Source organism: Micropterus dolomieu, linkage group LG13 (genome assembly GCF_021292245.1).
Source record: "Micropterus dolomieu isolate WLL.071019.BEF.003 ecotype Adirondacks linkage group LG13, ASM2129224v1, whole genome shotgun sequence".
Taxonomy (NCBI): Eukaryota; Metazoa; Chordata; class Actinopteri; order Centrarchiformes; family Centrarchidae; genus Micropterus; species Micropterus dolomieu.
Genome location: NC_060162.1, coordinates 10096961 through 10111288, shown reverse-complemented (window position 1 = coordinate 10111288; position 14328 = coordinate 10096961). Strand labels below are relative to the sequence as shown.

Here is a 14328-nt window from a genome sequence, read left to right as displayed (position 1 = left end):
CCTTCAGCAAACTTGTTCTCCAACTCAGTGTTGCCTATGGCCTTGGCTGCAGAACACATCTGTCTCAGTACCTCTTCCAGACGGCGCATGCAGCGGATGATGCTCCCTGCACAGCACAGACACAAATACACCCAAATCTATTTTTGAAAACTATTTACTGCCAAATTCCAGCATTAATTCACATTGAGCGTCTGAATAAGGACATCTTGGAAGAATGGTTTTGGCCATGGATCAATCTTAGTATCCTCAGTAACAACTAATTTCTTGAACTTGACGAACACTCCGGGTTTCTAGCAAAGAATGGTATGTCATTTGGTACTACTAATAAGGAACAGAGAGACAGTGTTAAAGTGGTACACTTCTAATTACTGAATTCTGTGATTCTAGCCTAGACAGTCTTCAGTCAGTGCAATTTGTCAATGGGCAAACATAAATTAACATGTATGGAGAGTTTTGTATCCAATAATAAATAGGTAAGTAAATCAATAATTAATTAACATTTACGTTGGTATAAAATGGAGCATTTCTTTCAAGGAAATTCCATTTCTCCCATTAATAAGTGACAAAATGACACACTATTTGAGAAAATTCCCCAGAACATTATTAGAAAGTTACAGACCTGTAATTTAAATGAATAAAGGAGTTAGTTTACGGGTTTCATCAATTCTCTCTCTCTTCACCAACACACGATTTCATCTCATACTCAAGTTTCTCAACTCTGCAGTTACTTTCTTAGTACGATGACATCTAATATTTTACAGCTGAGGTCATTGTTGGGAGTCAGAGACACAAACTGTGGGGAGAATTGATGTAACTTGGTTTTAATCAACCCACACATAATAAATCAATAAGTGATCCTTTAACAGCCTCCCAGTGACTGCACTGGATTTGTTAAGGCCATATTGTACTTTGGCAGCTGTGGAAGAAGTATTCAGATCCTTTACTTGGGTAAAAGTATTAACAGCAAAACGTACAAAAATTATTAGAAGTACTTCTGTACTACATCTTCAGTACTTCATCTGTAGAAAAATGATACTTACTGCTGCACTGATGTGTAAACAACACTGACTTCGTAGCTGGTTTAGGTGGAGCTGATTTTAACTACTTTTTACAGTTAGCTAGTTTAGTCAAGTGGATCCCAGCCTAGGGGTCGAGCCCCTCCAAAGGGTCATAAAATAAATCGTGAGATGATAATTGAGGCATTAAGAAGAAAGTTCTGCTGTCTAAAGTCATTTTTTAGACTTCTCTCTAATCTTTGTTTTTTGGGGGAAATAATGAATCATTTCACCTCTTTGATCCTTGAACAATGAGCCTTTTTGGGGGGAAATATTGGATACTTTTGCTTTTTGGGCCTTGAACAATTATTTAAGTGTAACATGAAGAGCACTTAAAAACAAAACTCCACAGTAATGTTGGTGCGCCTCTGCTTTCCATTCCTGTGCTGAATCTCACTCATGCCTTAAGGAAACACAGTTCATGTTATGTCAGTTATTTAGACGCTGCTTTCCTGGAAGTCAAAAAGGTTGAGAACCACTGGTTTAATCTTGAACAATGCGATGTACTGTATTGGTGAATTATTTTTATATTAAATCTTAATCTGAAAAGTAATCATTAACTATAGCTACCAAATTAAACTAGTGCAGTTTAAAGTACAATAATTCCATCTGGAATGTAGTACAGTACTTAAGTAAATGTACTTAGTTACTGTCCACCATTCTACCTCTGCGAGATTCAGTTAAAGGCTTGTCGTTCCTTCTTTAACATTTTGTTGATAAAATAAGTTTCTGGCCATATATTACACATTGTACATTTAAGAAAAGTTCAACACCTGTATTTTAACTTCCTGTCATGTCTGCTGGATAATATGAATGGCGCACCTTCAAAGACATCAGTCATCTTGCAGATTTGAGCAAATGTGGCGCCGTTAGCCCAGGCGTACACTACATCCATCAGGTGGGGCTTAAACTGGTTTAAATACGTCTCCTCGTCCACCTCCAGCTTGGCGTCTGCAGAAACCTTGGCTATGCGCTTCGCACACTCCTGGACACAACAAAAACAACAGCAGCATTCACATTTTCGACAAATTCAAACTTTTAACGAAACAAATCGGGGATGGTTTTATTGTGGTCTCACCTGCATTTGTCTCAACGGAGCTGCTAGCTGTTCAGTCAGTTTTGGCATCTCGTTGGCCTGGAGGACAAAAAGAAAATGTCAAACATTTGTTTTGTAGTCTGGGTTTCAAACTACAGGAAAATAAGTTTCTATTTAGTATAGGTCAGATGGGGTTTTTAACATTCAACATTAAAATGAGAATAATGCTTCAAACATCTGATCTGCTCGTATTTGGTAAGAAAACTACTAATTTTTTTTCTTGATTGTTAGTCACTGAAAGTTACCTACAGCAGCGTTAATTGTCACCTTTTCTACATTAACACCTGCCTGGTAGTTAACCTTTGCTTTAACTTCCCACTATTAGCAAAAGGAAACATTTCATTGATGAAGGCTTTCACAGGGAATGAGGCTCTGGTGTCCTTGCAAAATTTCATCATCTCTCTTAAAGGAGTAGTTCTAATTTGCTTTCTTGCCAAGAGTAAGATGGAAAAAGCGATACCACTCTCATATCTGTACTACATATCTGAAGCTGCAGCCAGCAGCTGGTTAGCTTAGCAACAAGGCTGGAAACGGTGAAACAGCTCGTCAAGCTCTGGGATTTTTTCTTGGCTACCTGTTTCCCTGTTTCAAGTCTTCATGCTAAGCTAAGCAAAATGGCTTGCAGACTGTAGCTTCATGGTGATCGGACAGATATGAGAATGTCGATCTTCTCATACTCTCAGCAAGATAAATAGAAAAAAAAAGAAGGAAAAAACTATTACAAGTAATTTCTGTAATTGTCACATGGTAGCGACATTATAAATGAACAAACAATAAACAAATATGTAACTAGAGCCGGATATCATTTGAATGACACCAAGTTATACTGTTAATAACTTACTTTGGAGGAATATAAAACATATTTTTCTACAAATGCCTTTTTCCCCCCTCTATTAAACAAAAGCCAACTGTCTCAAGTATTAAATGTTGTCAAATAGTATACAATTATCTAAAACAGTAAATATCTGATGGTTAACACTGTCGAATAAGTGATTGAACCTGGGAGCACTTTAATGTCAGAATACATCTGTGGTTTAAAGACAAGTTGGATGGTTTGCCGTCATCCCAAGCTAAACTAACAGCAGGTGCTCTTTAATGACAGGTGACAGCTGTACACACACACACACACACACACACACACACACACACACACAGCGCTCCTGTAGCGGTACACATGACAGCTGCTTGTCGTTGCTCCCTCTCCTCTCTGACACAAGTAAGACATAACGAGAGTGGGAGCCGTGATTGAGTCCAGACTGAGATTTGTTGTTCTGAGGACGGAGCAGATGCAGAGCCAAAGAAAAGGTTTGACAAACCATCTGACCCTGGATTGCCTCATTGAGAGAACAGGCTTCATTAGGCAAGACAAACACACACTAACCTCAGGTTTCTGTTTTGGTTGCAGCGCAGGGGAGGAGGCCAAGAATGCGTTTGTGGGGCTTGAATGTGTGGGAACGGGGAATCAGCCGTTTAATCTCAGTGTTTGGGGAAGGCTTAAATATCTGTTTGTATGGAGAACTGGAGGAATTATGTGTTTGTGTGTGCATTTGTTCGTACATTCTCCTGGAAGACGAAGCAGGACAGCAGGGCGGTGGCTTGTTCAACCGTCAGATCGTTGAAGAGGCCGTTGAAGATCATCTCCGTCAGAAGGAGCTCATCGCCACTGGAAAGATTCACACACAGAGTGAATTATTACAGTATTACTTTATCAAACAGGATCTGATTTATTTCTTCCTTGTTCTATTCAAGTAATAACTGTGCAGAACTGTGTAGAGTGAGTAAGGATAGGCGAGAGCAGATGTACCCTCATGCTTCAGGCCTGGCAGGACTCACACTTAACTACACCCTAAACCACAATCCATGCAACATTTCACCATCCAGAGTCACTGTCCGTCTCATCAATAGACAAATCTGGGCTGCAGATGGAAGTAGACAAACCGCCATTACTGCGGTGGCACCTCGCAACAACGAACAGACTTTGGAGCCACAACCCTTTGCTCCATTAAATCAATTTTACTTTCCTAAATCTCCATTTAATATTAAACTGCCCTAAAAGACTTATTTGTCACTTCAGAATACAACAAAAGTTAAGCAGCTATATTATATCTATATTTACACAAATTGTGTGCTGGGTGCGTGCTCTATCCTTCCCTACCTGCTAATTTCACAGGCAACCCGCCCTTTCATCTCGATGACATCAGAGGGGCTGGCGAAGCCGAGGCGTCGCAGAACTCTCTTCCTGCACTTCAGCTTGTCCATCTGCAGGACGGTCCGAGCCTTCTTCAGCTCTCGCTTGGCGGTTCGAACGTCTGCTGCGATCTAAAAAACACACGTGTTGTTATACAACAAAACCTTAACCTTCAACTTCAACTTGGAGAGACGCTCTTCCAGGGTTTCTAGAAAATACTTCATAATTATTAAGTGCACTGTGAGTACTACTAGCTGTTTTGTGCATGAGATCATTTCTAACACTAGATTAACTGTCACAGCGATGGAGTGGAATATTTGAGTTATCTGCCAACAGATGTTCTTCTGTCTGCTTGTCTGTCCTCTGTGATGTCCATTATCCACTTTAACCTTCAACCGTTACCGTTAACACTAACCTCAGGGCCAAAGGAGCAAACACATGCACAAAGAGATTTCACCAACATTGCTTATTACTCAAAAAACATACATTTAAATTTCAGTAAAAATTGTAGCCTCATTTCTGGTGGCTACATGGAAACTGTGAAGAAATCTATCATACGTGCACACGAAAGCAGGAAAATTCAGACTTTCGAATTCCACAAAAAACAATTATCAAAATGAATAATGTTTTAGCTTTACTCTACATGGTATTAAATGAGGAATGAAACTTAAGCAGCCATGATGTGGTGTGTTAGAGAAATGTGAAGGCCAAAGCGGAGGTCAGCTGCTGAGGCTGAGGATTTATCTACCACACAAACAAAGCAATCCAGTTTACGCTGTACTGTATCCCCCATCATTTCACAACACACACATACACACACACACGACCACGGAGGGATGTAAATGTTTATGCAAATCGTCAATGACAGTCTGATTTGCTTTTTCTCCACCCACTGGTAAAAGTCTGGGCGTTTTGCATCTATCGCACCGTGCACTTGTATCCCCCCGATGTGAAGTTGTTTTGAACAGTCTGACTCGGTCCTTGATCGTTCAGTAAAGCAGAGCACACAGATGTAGAAATGTGAATGCTGTGCTGAATCATGAACAGAATTTATTTTAATCTGGATCAGCTGTAGAATTTTATTTTGAAATGTACAACACACAATCACTTCACACATTATATTTGCTATTTTTCCTATTAAAGTATTGCCGATACTATAATGGAACTGTATGTTCTAATGTCACACTTTTCTGAAAAGGGGTGTCTTTTAACAGGAAGTGTAGCCATTCTTATTTCACAAGCTGTCTATGTTGTATTTCCACTAGATTTTCTTCCTCTATTTATTCTGAACTTTTCTCGCATGCGCATGTCAGTCTGTTGGTCAACCACTTTGGTCCAGACTGAAATATCTCAACAGCTATTGGGTAAATAGCCATGCAATTTCATACAGATGTTCATTGATTTTAATTATCTATATTTCTTTTAATTGTATTTTAATTTCATAACTTTCTTTCTGCTTTTACTGTTTATCTTATTTTGTTTGCTCTTGTGAAAGCACTTTGTAACATTGTTTTGAAAAATGCTCTGTAAAAAAAAAATTCAATCAATAAATAAAGATTATTACAGTGCCCAGATAATGGATCCTACTGACCATAACCCTGACCTTTTCATGTCCCCCTCAGCCCCATCATCAGGTCAAAAATGTGTCCAATACTTTGGTTTAGGACCAAATATTTAAAAATCTAATGGCATTCCCATCCTTCCAGTTGGACTCATGAATGTTGGCATGCTAACACATAAAACTAAGCTGTTGAACATGTTAAACATTATACTTCCCCTTAAACATCCGCATGTTAGCACTGCCATTGTGAATATCTAGCTCAAAGCATGGCTGTGCATAAGTACAACTTCACAAAGTCCCTAGCATTGCTGTAGACTCCTAGTGTTGTGGCTACGTAGATATGTCAAGTTACTTTGAACAACTGATAATGTGAATGTGTTGATATTTTAGTGTTTTAGAGCTGATGGGCTGCTGTAAAGCTTGCACTGTTGAGACTCGTGGTGATAGATTTAAAGAGACCCTGCCTGTTTTGCTTCTCTAAAATGACAGGTATGCATGATAGGTGTGTATTTTGGTTGTTCCTTTATTTCATGACAGTTGTATCTACTGTTTTATTATACATTACTTCTCCCTGGGAAGACACAGACAGAATTTATGCAAGACAGACACTGTGAATGTTTTTTCCCCCGTCTATAGTTGCAGGAAAGTTGTGCTGCTGCCTTGCAATAAAGTGCTGAAAGACAGGAAGTGGAGTCATTGTTTGCTATACAACACACTGCAGAGATAAACCCACTCCACGGATACTTGATTTCTTTCTGTCTTTGTCTGCATGAATATATATGGCCGCTACCGACGTGTCTGGCAGGATAAGACAATTGAAGGTCAATGATTGTGATCTAACAAAAGGTAGCCAATGTAGATAAAAGGAAAGATAAAAGTAATTCATATTTCAATAGTAACAACTGTGACCTGTTGTTCACAAATGGTTGGCTTTTAGTAAGGTTTGATATTTTTCTTACGCTGACATTTAACTCTCCTACAAACTGAAAGACACACACATCCAGTTTCTTACCAGAGCTTTCTTCTCACACAGAGAATAGACAGATTCCAAATTGGGGTCACTGTGCAGGGGGTGGGAGTACATGCGGTGCTCGAAGGCCTCCACTTTCTGAATAACTTTCTTCAGTGCAGGGTCTTTGATGCCCATGTCATCTATGGGGTCGAGCAGAGGAACGCCATCTGGGAAACGTTTCTGCACCTCCTGCACACAAAATGTTTGGAGGGAAAGAGCAACAATTTATAATCAAGGTCTTTCTTCAGTTCTCAATATTTGCTTCAAGATGGCTGCATTTTGTACCTGTATAGACTTCAGCATGAGCTGTCTGTTGTCAAAGGGCCTCAGGTCTTTGGGGATGTAAAGGCGAACTGAGCTGATGGATGTCAGGAGATGGAGCATCACTGGGACCACCTAAACAAAAGATTAGAGTTACCGTATTCCTGACTACAGAGACATATAGTCTTATTTTTGTATGTAATATGCATTCAAGTGTGTTTTTGTGTGTCTGTTGCACCCACCTGCATCTCTCCAGTCTCCCCTGGAGCAGCAGGTTTAGCAGCCTCAGTCGCAGCATCTTTTACACTGTCTTTACTACAGTGGACCAAAACCTCCACCACGTACAGCGGCTCTGAGTCTGTGCTGGCCTAAATGGGGAAATGCATATTAGTCACAACCATGTGTAAATGGATTCACATACATGTGACACTATGACACGACTTACCTTCACATTAGACTTCTTGCAAAAGTTTACAACAACTCCCCAGCCAAAGTCAGTGTCGTCATTTTTTACCTGTGGGGGTGAAAACAAAGAGCCATTAAATGACAGGTGAAAAATCCATAATTAGTGTGCTGTTGTCAAACTGTACTTGGGTGAAGCTCTACCTTTACAAGTCGCCCGGGCTGTAAAAAGGGCAAGCAGTATTTGGGTTTGTGGGTGAACTCCTGTATCTCTTTACCCAGTTTGGCCAGCTGCTGCCTGATTTTAAAGTAAGTTACCACACCCTCTTCGTTGGGAATCTCAATGGCGTGGTACTGCTCCTCATACTTCTTAATTTCTGCACAGAAAAAAAAGTCAGCAACATGAAACTAGGCCACACCGGACAGTCAATGTTATTTTATCCAGTGAAAAACATTTCTTGGAGGCTTTCTACACATCGACCTCTTGACATGGAAAATAATTAATTAACTTATTTTTGGAATCAGTAACATAACTGTTTGCCATTTATAAATGATGCAAAATACAGCCACTGGGAAACAAATCAACGAATCTGAAATACGTTAATCAAGTAGAATCCAGAGTAGAGATTATCTAGTTACTTGCTCATCCCGCCTGGCGCGTGTTGGAGTAAATACGGAAAAATGCTTACTTTCCACAACACCGGGCAAAGCCCTGTAGTGTTGGAACTGGTAGAAAGACTTCTCCAGCATGTACTCTGGGTTGATCTCCTCCACACGCAGCAGGTTAAGCACCATGTTGTAGGTCAGGTGAAAGGCACTGTTCAAAGGGTCTGCAGAGCCCTGAGCAGCAGAATAAAAACCAGACAGAAAAAAAATTAAAGAAAACATCAAAAGAAATTATTTTTTTCTAATAATGCACAGCTGGGATTAATTATGTGATTTGACAGTCTTGTAAGCATTTTACTAGAAGTGCCAAGAAGGTATGAGGTCTAAATAAATGTAGGCTGAAGCTCCCCAAATTAAACACCGAGGAGAATTTTGCAATTGAAACCTCTGAACCTCCCAAACCACAGACATGCGTTGGACAGCTTTCTCCAAGACACCCTGGGAGTTAAGCACTGTGACAGCGCCAACAAACAGTTTTACATTAACACAACGTCGTTCAAAAGCTATGCAGCTATGTATTTATAGCAGTGCAGCTATAAATGTGTCAAATCAAAGACAAAAGACCAAGAGCTTCTGCCTTCCCTGTGACTGTGTGTTGTAAAGTTCTGATGGAGCACCAAATGGCCAGATGATCCAAAGAAAGAACAACTTAAGAGTCACTTCTGACAAATTCCATCCAATCATTCAAACTAATTCTCAAAAAGACAGCAGGGAATATGTTTCATTGATGGGATTATTACTGTAGCAGAAGAACGTGTAGACAGCACTGAAGAGACCCGCAGACATGTGATCAATGACTAGCAGTTAGATTCAGAAAAATTACCCGAACTTGAACGTAAAAAGTACCGTAGCAGTGATATTCACAGTACCTTGAGCAGCTGTTTGCCCACAGCTGGACTCATCTTCTCGTCCACCATGAAAATAACAATTCCCCTCTCGTCCATTCCTCTCCTCCCAGCTCGCCCAGACATCTGGATATATTCACCTGATGTAATCTGGATCACATGAAAACACACCAGACATTAAGAAAAAAGATATTTGTTAGTGAATGCTTCTCTCTCTTCTCTCTATACAGGTGTTGTGGCAAAATCTGGAAAATAAATAGCCTTTTATACTACTAAGAAAAGAGGTAAAAAGGCAGGGAAAGAAGCATTTTTATAATGTAATGCATATATATTTTGGAAAATAGATAGATGACGAATAGACGAAGTAGTTCTACAATTAGAGCGTCTTGTGAGGAAGAGACTGAACCAGTTTTCCACAAGCCTCTGAGGACATTTCTCTGCATTGCACATGACTGATTAAAAACATCTACTGGTCTTTAAGCAATAAAATTGCTATAAAAAAGGGAAGATAAGATTATTTTTGTGTTGAAATGACCGCATGCCATGGGATCAGCTCTTGATTTGAAATGCAGTGTGTTTCAGGAAAGTTGTGTGTATTTAAATGTGTGAGTGCCTGCGTGGAGCTTTGGCATCTTTAGACGCACCAGATGTTCCTGATGAACCTTCTTGGAGGGCAGTTTCATTCTCTCTCAAATTCTCGTCAAGTCTTTGTGTGTGTGTGTGTGTATGTGTGTGAGTGAACTGGAAATCCATGTGTATGAAGTGAAGATGAAGGGTGCTTCTAAGTGACGGCAGCTCCACACGCGCGCACACACACACACACACACACACACACACACACACAGCCCCCAGCTCTTATAAACAATACGTGGCTGTTTATGTGGCGATGCAAGCTGCAGGACTGGAAGACCTTATAAAGGCTTCAGGGCAACACAGCGAGTGACAACTCCACACTACACATAGTCCAGAGCTGTTGTTTTAAAGACATCACAGAGTTTATGGGGAGTAGTACTATTTTACTGGCTACAGGCACAGTAACAGATCAACGGAAACGGAGATTAACCTCGCTTAGCACTCTTATTGGATGTTTTTTGGGCTAAATAGCAGAGCTTCCATCAAAAGGTAGATATTTTCCAAAAAGGCTTAGTTTACATAAACTATACTTTTTGGGCTCATCTTCCTGCTTATGTGTGCTCACAGCCACAGTGATGGAAATTGCAGCTCCACAATCTAATGTACTTTTTGCATGTAATGTAGGATGAGGAGAATTTCCTGAGAGAATGTTCTATTGACATTTTAAAAAATCTACGCGTGCTCTTACAAAGCGGTGATTCTTGCCATCAAACTTCCGTGCGCTGGTGAAGAGCACAGTGCGAGCTGGCATGTTGATGCCCATGGCGAATGTCTCTGTAGCAAACAGGGCCTGGGATGAGAATAAAAAGCAAACATTAAGATCATCTCACTGCAATATTCTGACAATGTCATTATTGACCGATTCAACTTTATAAAAGGCAATTTTCTTGTTAAATAAATAATTATTATAACAACCTTTTGAATGTGTTTCATTTCCCATAAAATATTTGGAAAGCCAATTCTAAAGTTCAAATACACATAGGCTGTGTCCAAAATCACCCACTACTCACTATATAGAGGACTATTTAGTGAGCTCACCATTTTGTAGTGCTCTCTGAATATATAGTGAGAAATAACATACCCTATATAGTCCACTCAAAGTATCCAAGAATGCATTTTGAAAAGTTGTGTATAAACGATATACCATCATGTATTGCGCTGATAAAAAAAAACAAAAAAACAGTCCACCAACCAATTGCCCGACAGCAATGACTTAACTACCGGTGCTGTGATAATGATTGTAGGTTCTGAAAGTGCTGTTTTCATTTTGTGGGTGAACTCACTATGTAGTCCTCTACATACAACTCATTAGATATGGAGTAGGGAGCAGTGAAAGAGTATTGATTTAAGACACAGTCATAACGTTTCGCTCAGTAAGTATTAGAGCCCGACCGATATGGGTTTTTTGAGACCGATGCCGATATTAAAGTGAAACTGAGCAGATATTTTGATTTTGAAAATTATATTAGATCAGATATTAGACCTCTTTCCTGTCCAAACTACACTTAGAACAGGCCGATATTGAAAGCTGTTCTGTATGTAGGCTATAATACATTTTCCTAAATGGATTATATTATTAAAATAGATAACAGTCTCAACAACTTAACATGTAAACAATTGCACATCAACAATGTCAAGAGTAACATAGCTAGCTGGCAGTATCAAAGTAAACAAGGGTCCCAGAAATGCAGTTCTGGTCCTAGGAATGTGGTCCTGAAACTGCAGCCGGATGACTTCTCACCTCAAAACTATTGAGAAATGGGTTTAGTGATGAAATAACATGAAAATTGTAAAATATGAAACTTTCTGTTGCTGGCCTCTCTCCGGCGCGCGCAATGATGATGCAGTCAATAGTGACGATTCATAAAAGCACTTTTGGTGTTCGGCCTAATAAGTCAAAATAAGAAATTTCATCAATCAATAATGTTGACATGTCGGCAGTGTGGAAGCATTTTAAAGTGTCAGAAAAAGCCACAAAAATTTGCAGACACTGTTCTGCTGAATTGTCTTCTAGCATATTCACACCATCTGAGGCTGAGTTCTTAGAAAAGGCAACAAACGGTCTGACCCTCCAAAATTGTGTCATTTTCTCTCTTTAAAAAGACAAGAGTTGCAGTATGAGAGTCCTACCTGAAGAGAGGCTATGAAGTCTTTATGCTACGCGACACAAGAACCACATACATTATTTATCAAATTGCGTCGGAATTTATACACGTGACAACCCTGCATCCCTACTAATTATTAAACATTTTTATTTATGCTGCATATACATGATGTTTAAATTCAACCCTAATTGGGTGATAAAGTAGGGTGAACATTTACAAAATCAAGTAACTGCAATCACTCTGCTGAGAGGGATGAATGTTTTTTGTTTAAGCATGTTTTGATAAGCATCTTGATGCAGGGACGGGTGTACCTTGAGTAGCCCTTCAGAGAAAAGGATCTCTATGGTCTCTTTCAGGATGGGCAGTAGGCCTCCATGGTGGATTCCTATCCCCCTCTTCAACAGTGGCAGCACATGCTCCACCTGTGGTACGGCAAGAGCAATGACAGGAAGATTAGTGTTTGTAGCGTTTTGTTTATGAAAAGGTTTAGTGACAGTGCATATACACCAGTTTGTTCATCCGATTAAAGCCATCAAAGTACCAGAGACAGAGAGTGGAAAAGCATCTAACCCCTCATAGTAGAAAAGTGTGATGGATGGTTAGCTTTGCCATTGCTTGTGCAGTAGCGGTCCCAAAAACAATTACCTCAACACGGCTGGTTTTCATAATGTGGCTCAACAAAGAAGGGTAGAATAACAGGAGCACAGTGTTTGAGCCCATGTTGACATTATGTGTACAGCTATTTACATTAAAGTAGTTTAACTGCAACTCTGAGCAGAAAATGACTCTGAAGGAAATGCTGGGGCCATTTTTCTGAGCTTTTACAAGGTGGCAGCACTGGGTTCAAAAAGTGAGGGCGACGTGGATGCTTATAAAAACATGGCCCGAGTTGTGAGGGCACAGAGCGAGAGAAACCCGTTCTCCTCACCTGAGGGAGTTTCTTGTCTTCGTCTGAAAGACAGTCCACTGCGTTGTTGAACACTTCCTCCACCAGACGTTTCTCATCATCTGGAACAAACAAACAAAGGGTGCATTTCTTAAAGTTTTCTCATGGCTGCTCAGAAAACTTTCTAAATATTAGCACAAAGCACATCCTGAGCCTGTGCGTTTCAACTATGCCTCTAACTCTCTCTCACTCACACACACACTCTTTTGAGTCATTTTAAAATGTTTTAAATATAATTTATCTTGGCGTGTGTGGTTGATGTGTAACAACGAGGAGAACTGCTTACAGGAAAAGTTTAACCACCCAGGGATTGAGCAAGCAAATGATGTTGCTGCGTTTTATTTCAATCTGTTTTAACTCTAGATTTGATCTCATTTTACAGCCATATGTTTCAACAAAACAGTTTCTCTAATTTATGTTATTTAGTAGAGTTTGATTGACTTTTTCAAAATATTTACAAATTGATTACTAGTTTTTTGTTTTTTTCAAAAACAACAATTAAATGCTGTCACATGTTTAACAAACACTTTATTATTGTAATCGGCTGTATATGAGTGTGACACCACAACCACCAGTGTCTTATTACTGTGCTAATCACATTAGATTGTTTGCTGCGGCTGGTTGGCTATCTCTGCCCATATGGAAACTTAGTCACAGGTCTTTCTTTATTCATGAAACCATTCTGGGAAACAGTCCTTCTTATGTGCCTGTGTTATTCAGAAACTTCCACGAAGTCTGATGGTGCAGTATTTATTTTTAATGACAAATTACTTCAATGGGACTTCTTTTCATGTTTTAAGCAGCAATACCAAAGACAAACACAAACAAGGGCCAACATAAAAAGCGAGGTCAGCCTAAGCTACATCCATGGCTCCAGCAAAACAGCCAGGACATCCACTTTGTGACACGTAACACACAGAGCAGGGTTATAATAAACATTTAAAGAGCAAGGAGTCTAATAACACTTCACTTGTGCCATTGATTACACCCTACTGCATGAAAACACACTAAGACAGACTTCCTGCAGTGAGCCGGAAGTCTTGCGTTTCTCCTTAGGGTGAGACAAAAAGGACAACTCAGTATCTGAGAAGCATGATTGTACTCGCCCCTTTGGCTTTTGACATTTCTTCCATACAACTGGAATAATTGTCCGAATGATGGTGGTAAAAGAAAGGTTAAAGGGTCATGAAAAACAAAAAGCTTTCTTCTGGTCAGTAGTTTTCAGGATACCTTGTCAGGCATTTTTATGGGCACTCCATTGATTTCACACATGAAGCTCAGTTTAGTAGTCACGAGGGTTACTACTCAGCCTGTGAAAATATTGTCTATAGATGGAGAGAAATTGCACACTTTTGTAGTCCAAGCTTGGGCAGAAACTGCATTGCAAACTGATGATGTCAGATTTGAAAGACACATGTCAGCGAGGGTGCTAACGAAACACTCTCTCGAGTTACTTTATTTGAAATGTGTTTCTGGAGTTTGACCCATACTAGGGAATAAAAGTTAAACCTCGTTTCATTTATAAGAGGGTTTTTAAGCATTTTGATGTACAAGCTTT

General features: G+C 39.7%; 1 protein-coding gene across 2 annotated transcripts in view; it reads right to left on the bottom strand.

Moving 5' to 3' along the window:
- Positions 1 to 14328, bottom strand: part of mtrex (Mtr4 exosome RNA helicase) — a 33095-nt gene that overhangs the window by 1158 nt on the left and 17609 nt on the right. For both annotated transcript variants that reach the window (XM_046066801.1, XM_046066800.1), the window contains 15 exons: positions 12753 to 12832; positions 12136 to 12246; positions 10408 to 10509; positions 9111 to 9236; positions 8265 to 8415; positions 7780 to 7952; positions 7619 to 7687; positions 7416 to 7541; positions 7198 to 7308; positions 6913 to 7101; positions 4307 to 4470; positions 3709 to 3814; positions 2134 to 2190; positions 1878 to 2040; positions 2 to 106 (listed from right to left, as the gene is read on the bottom strand). In XM_046066801.1, coding sequence (XP_045922757.1) covers positions 2 to 106; positions 1878 to 2040; positions 2134 to 2190; positions 3709 to 3814; positions 4307 to 4470; positions 6913 to 7101; positions 7198 to 7308; positions 7416 to 7541; positions 7619 to 7687; positions 7780 to 7952; positions 8265 to 8415; positions 9111 to 9236; positions 10408 to 10509; positions 12136 to 12246; positions 12753 to 12832 — 1833 coding nt within the window. The remainder of the gene's footprint in view (position 1; positions 107 to 1877; positions 2041 to 2133; positions 2191 to 3708; positions 3815 to 4306; positions 4471 to 6912; positions 7102 to 7197; positions 7309 to 7415; positions 7542 to 7618; positions 7688 to 7779; positions 7953 to 8264; positions 8416 to 9110; positions 9237 to 10407; positions 10510 to 12135; positions 12247 to 12752; positions 12833 to 14328) is intronic.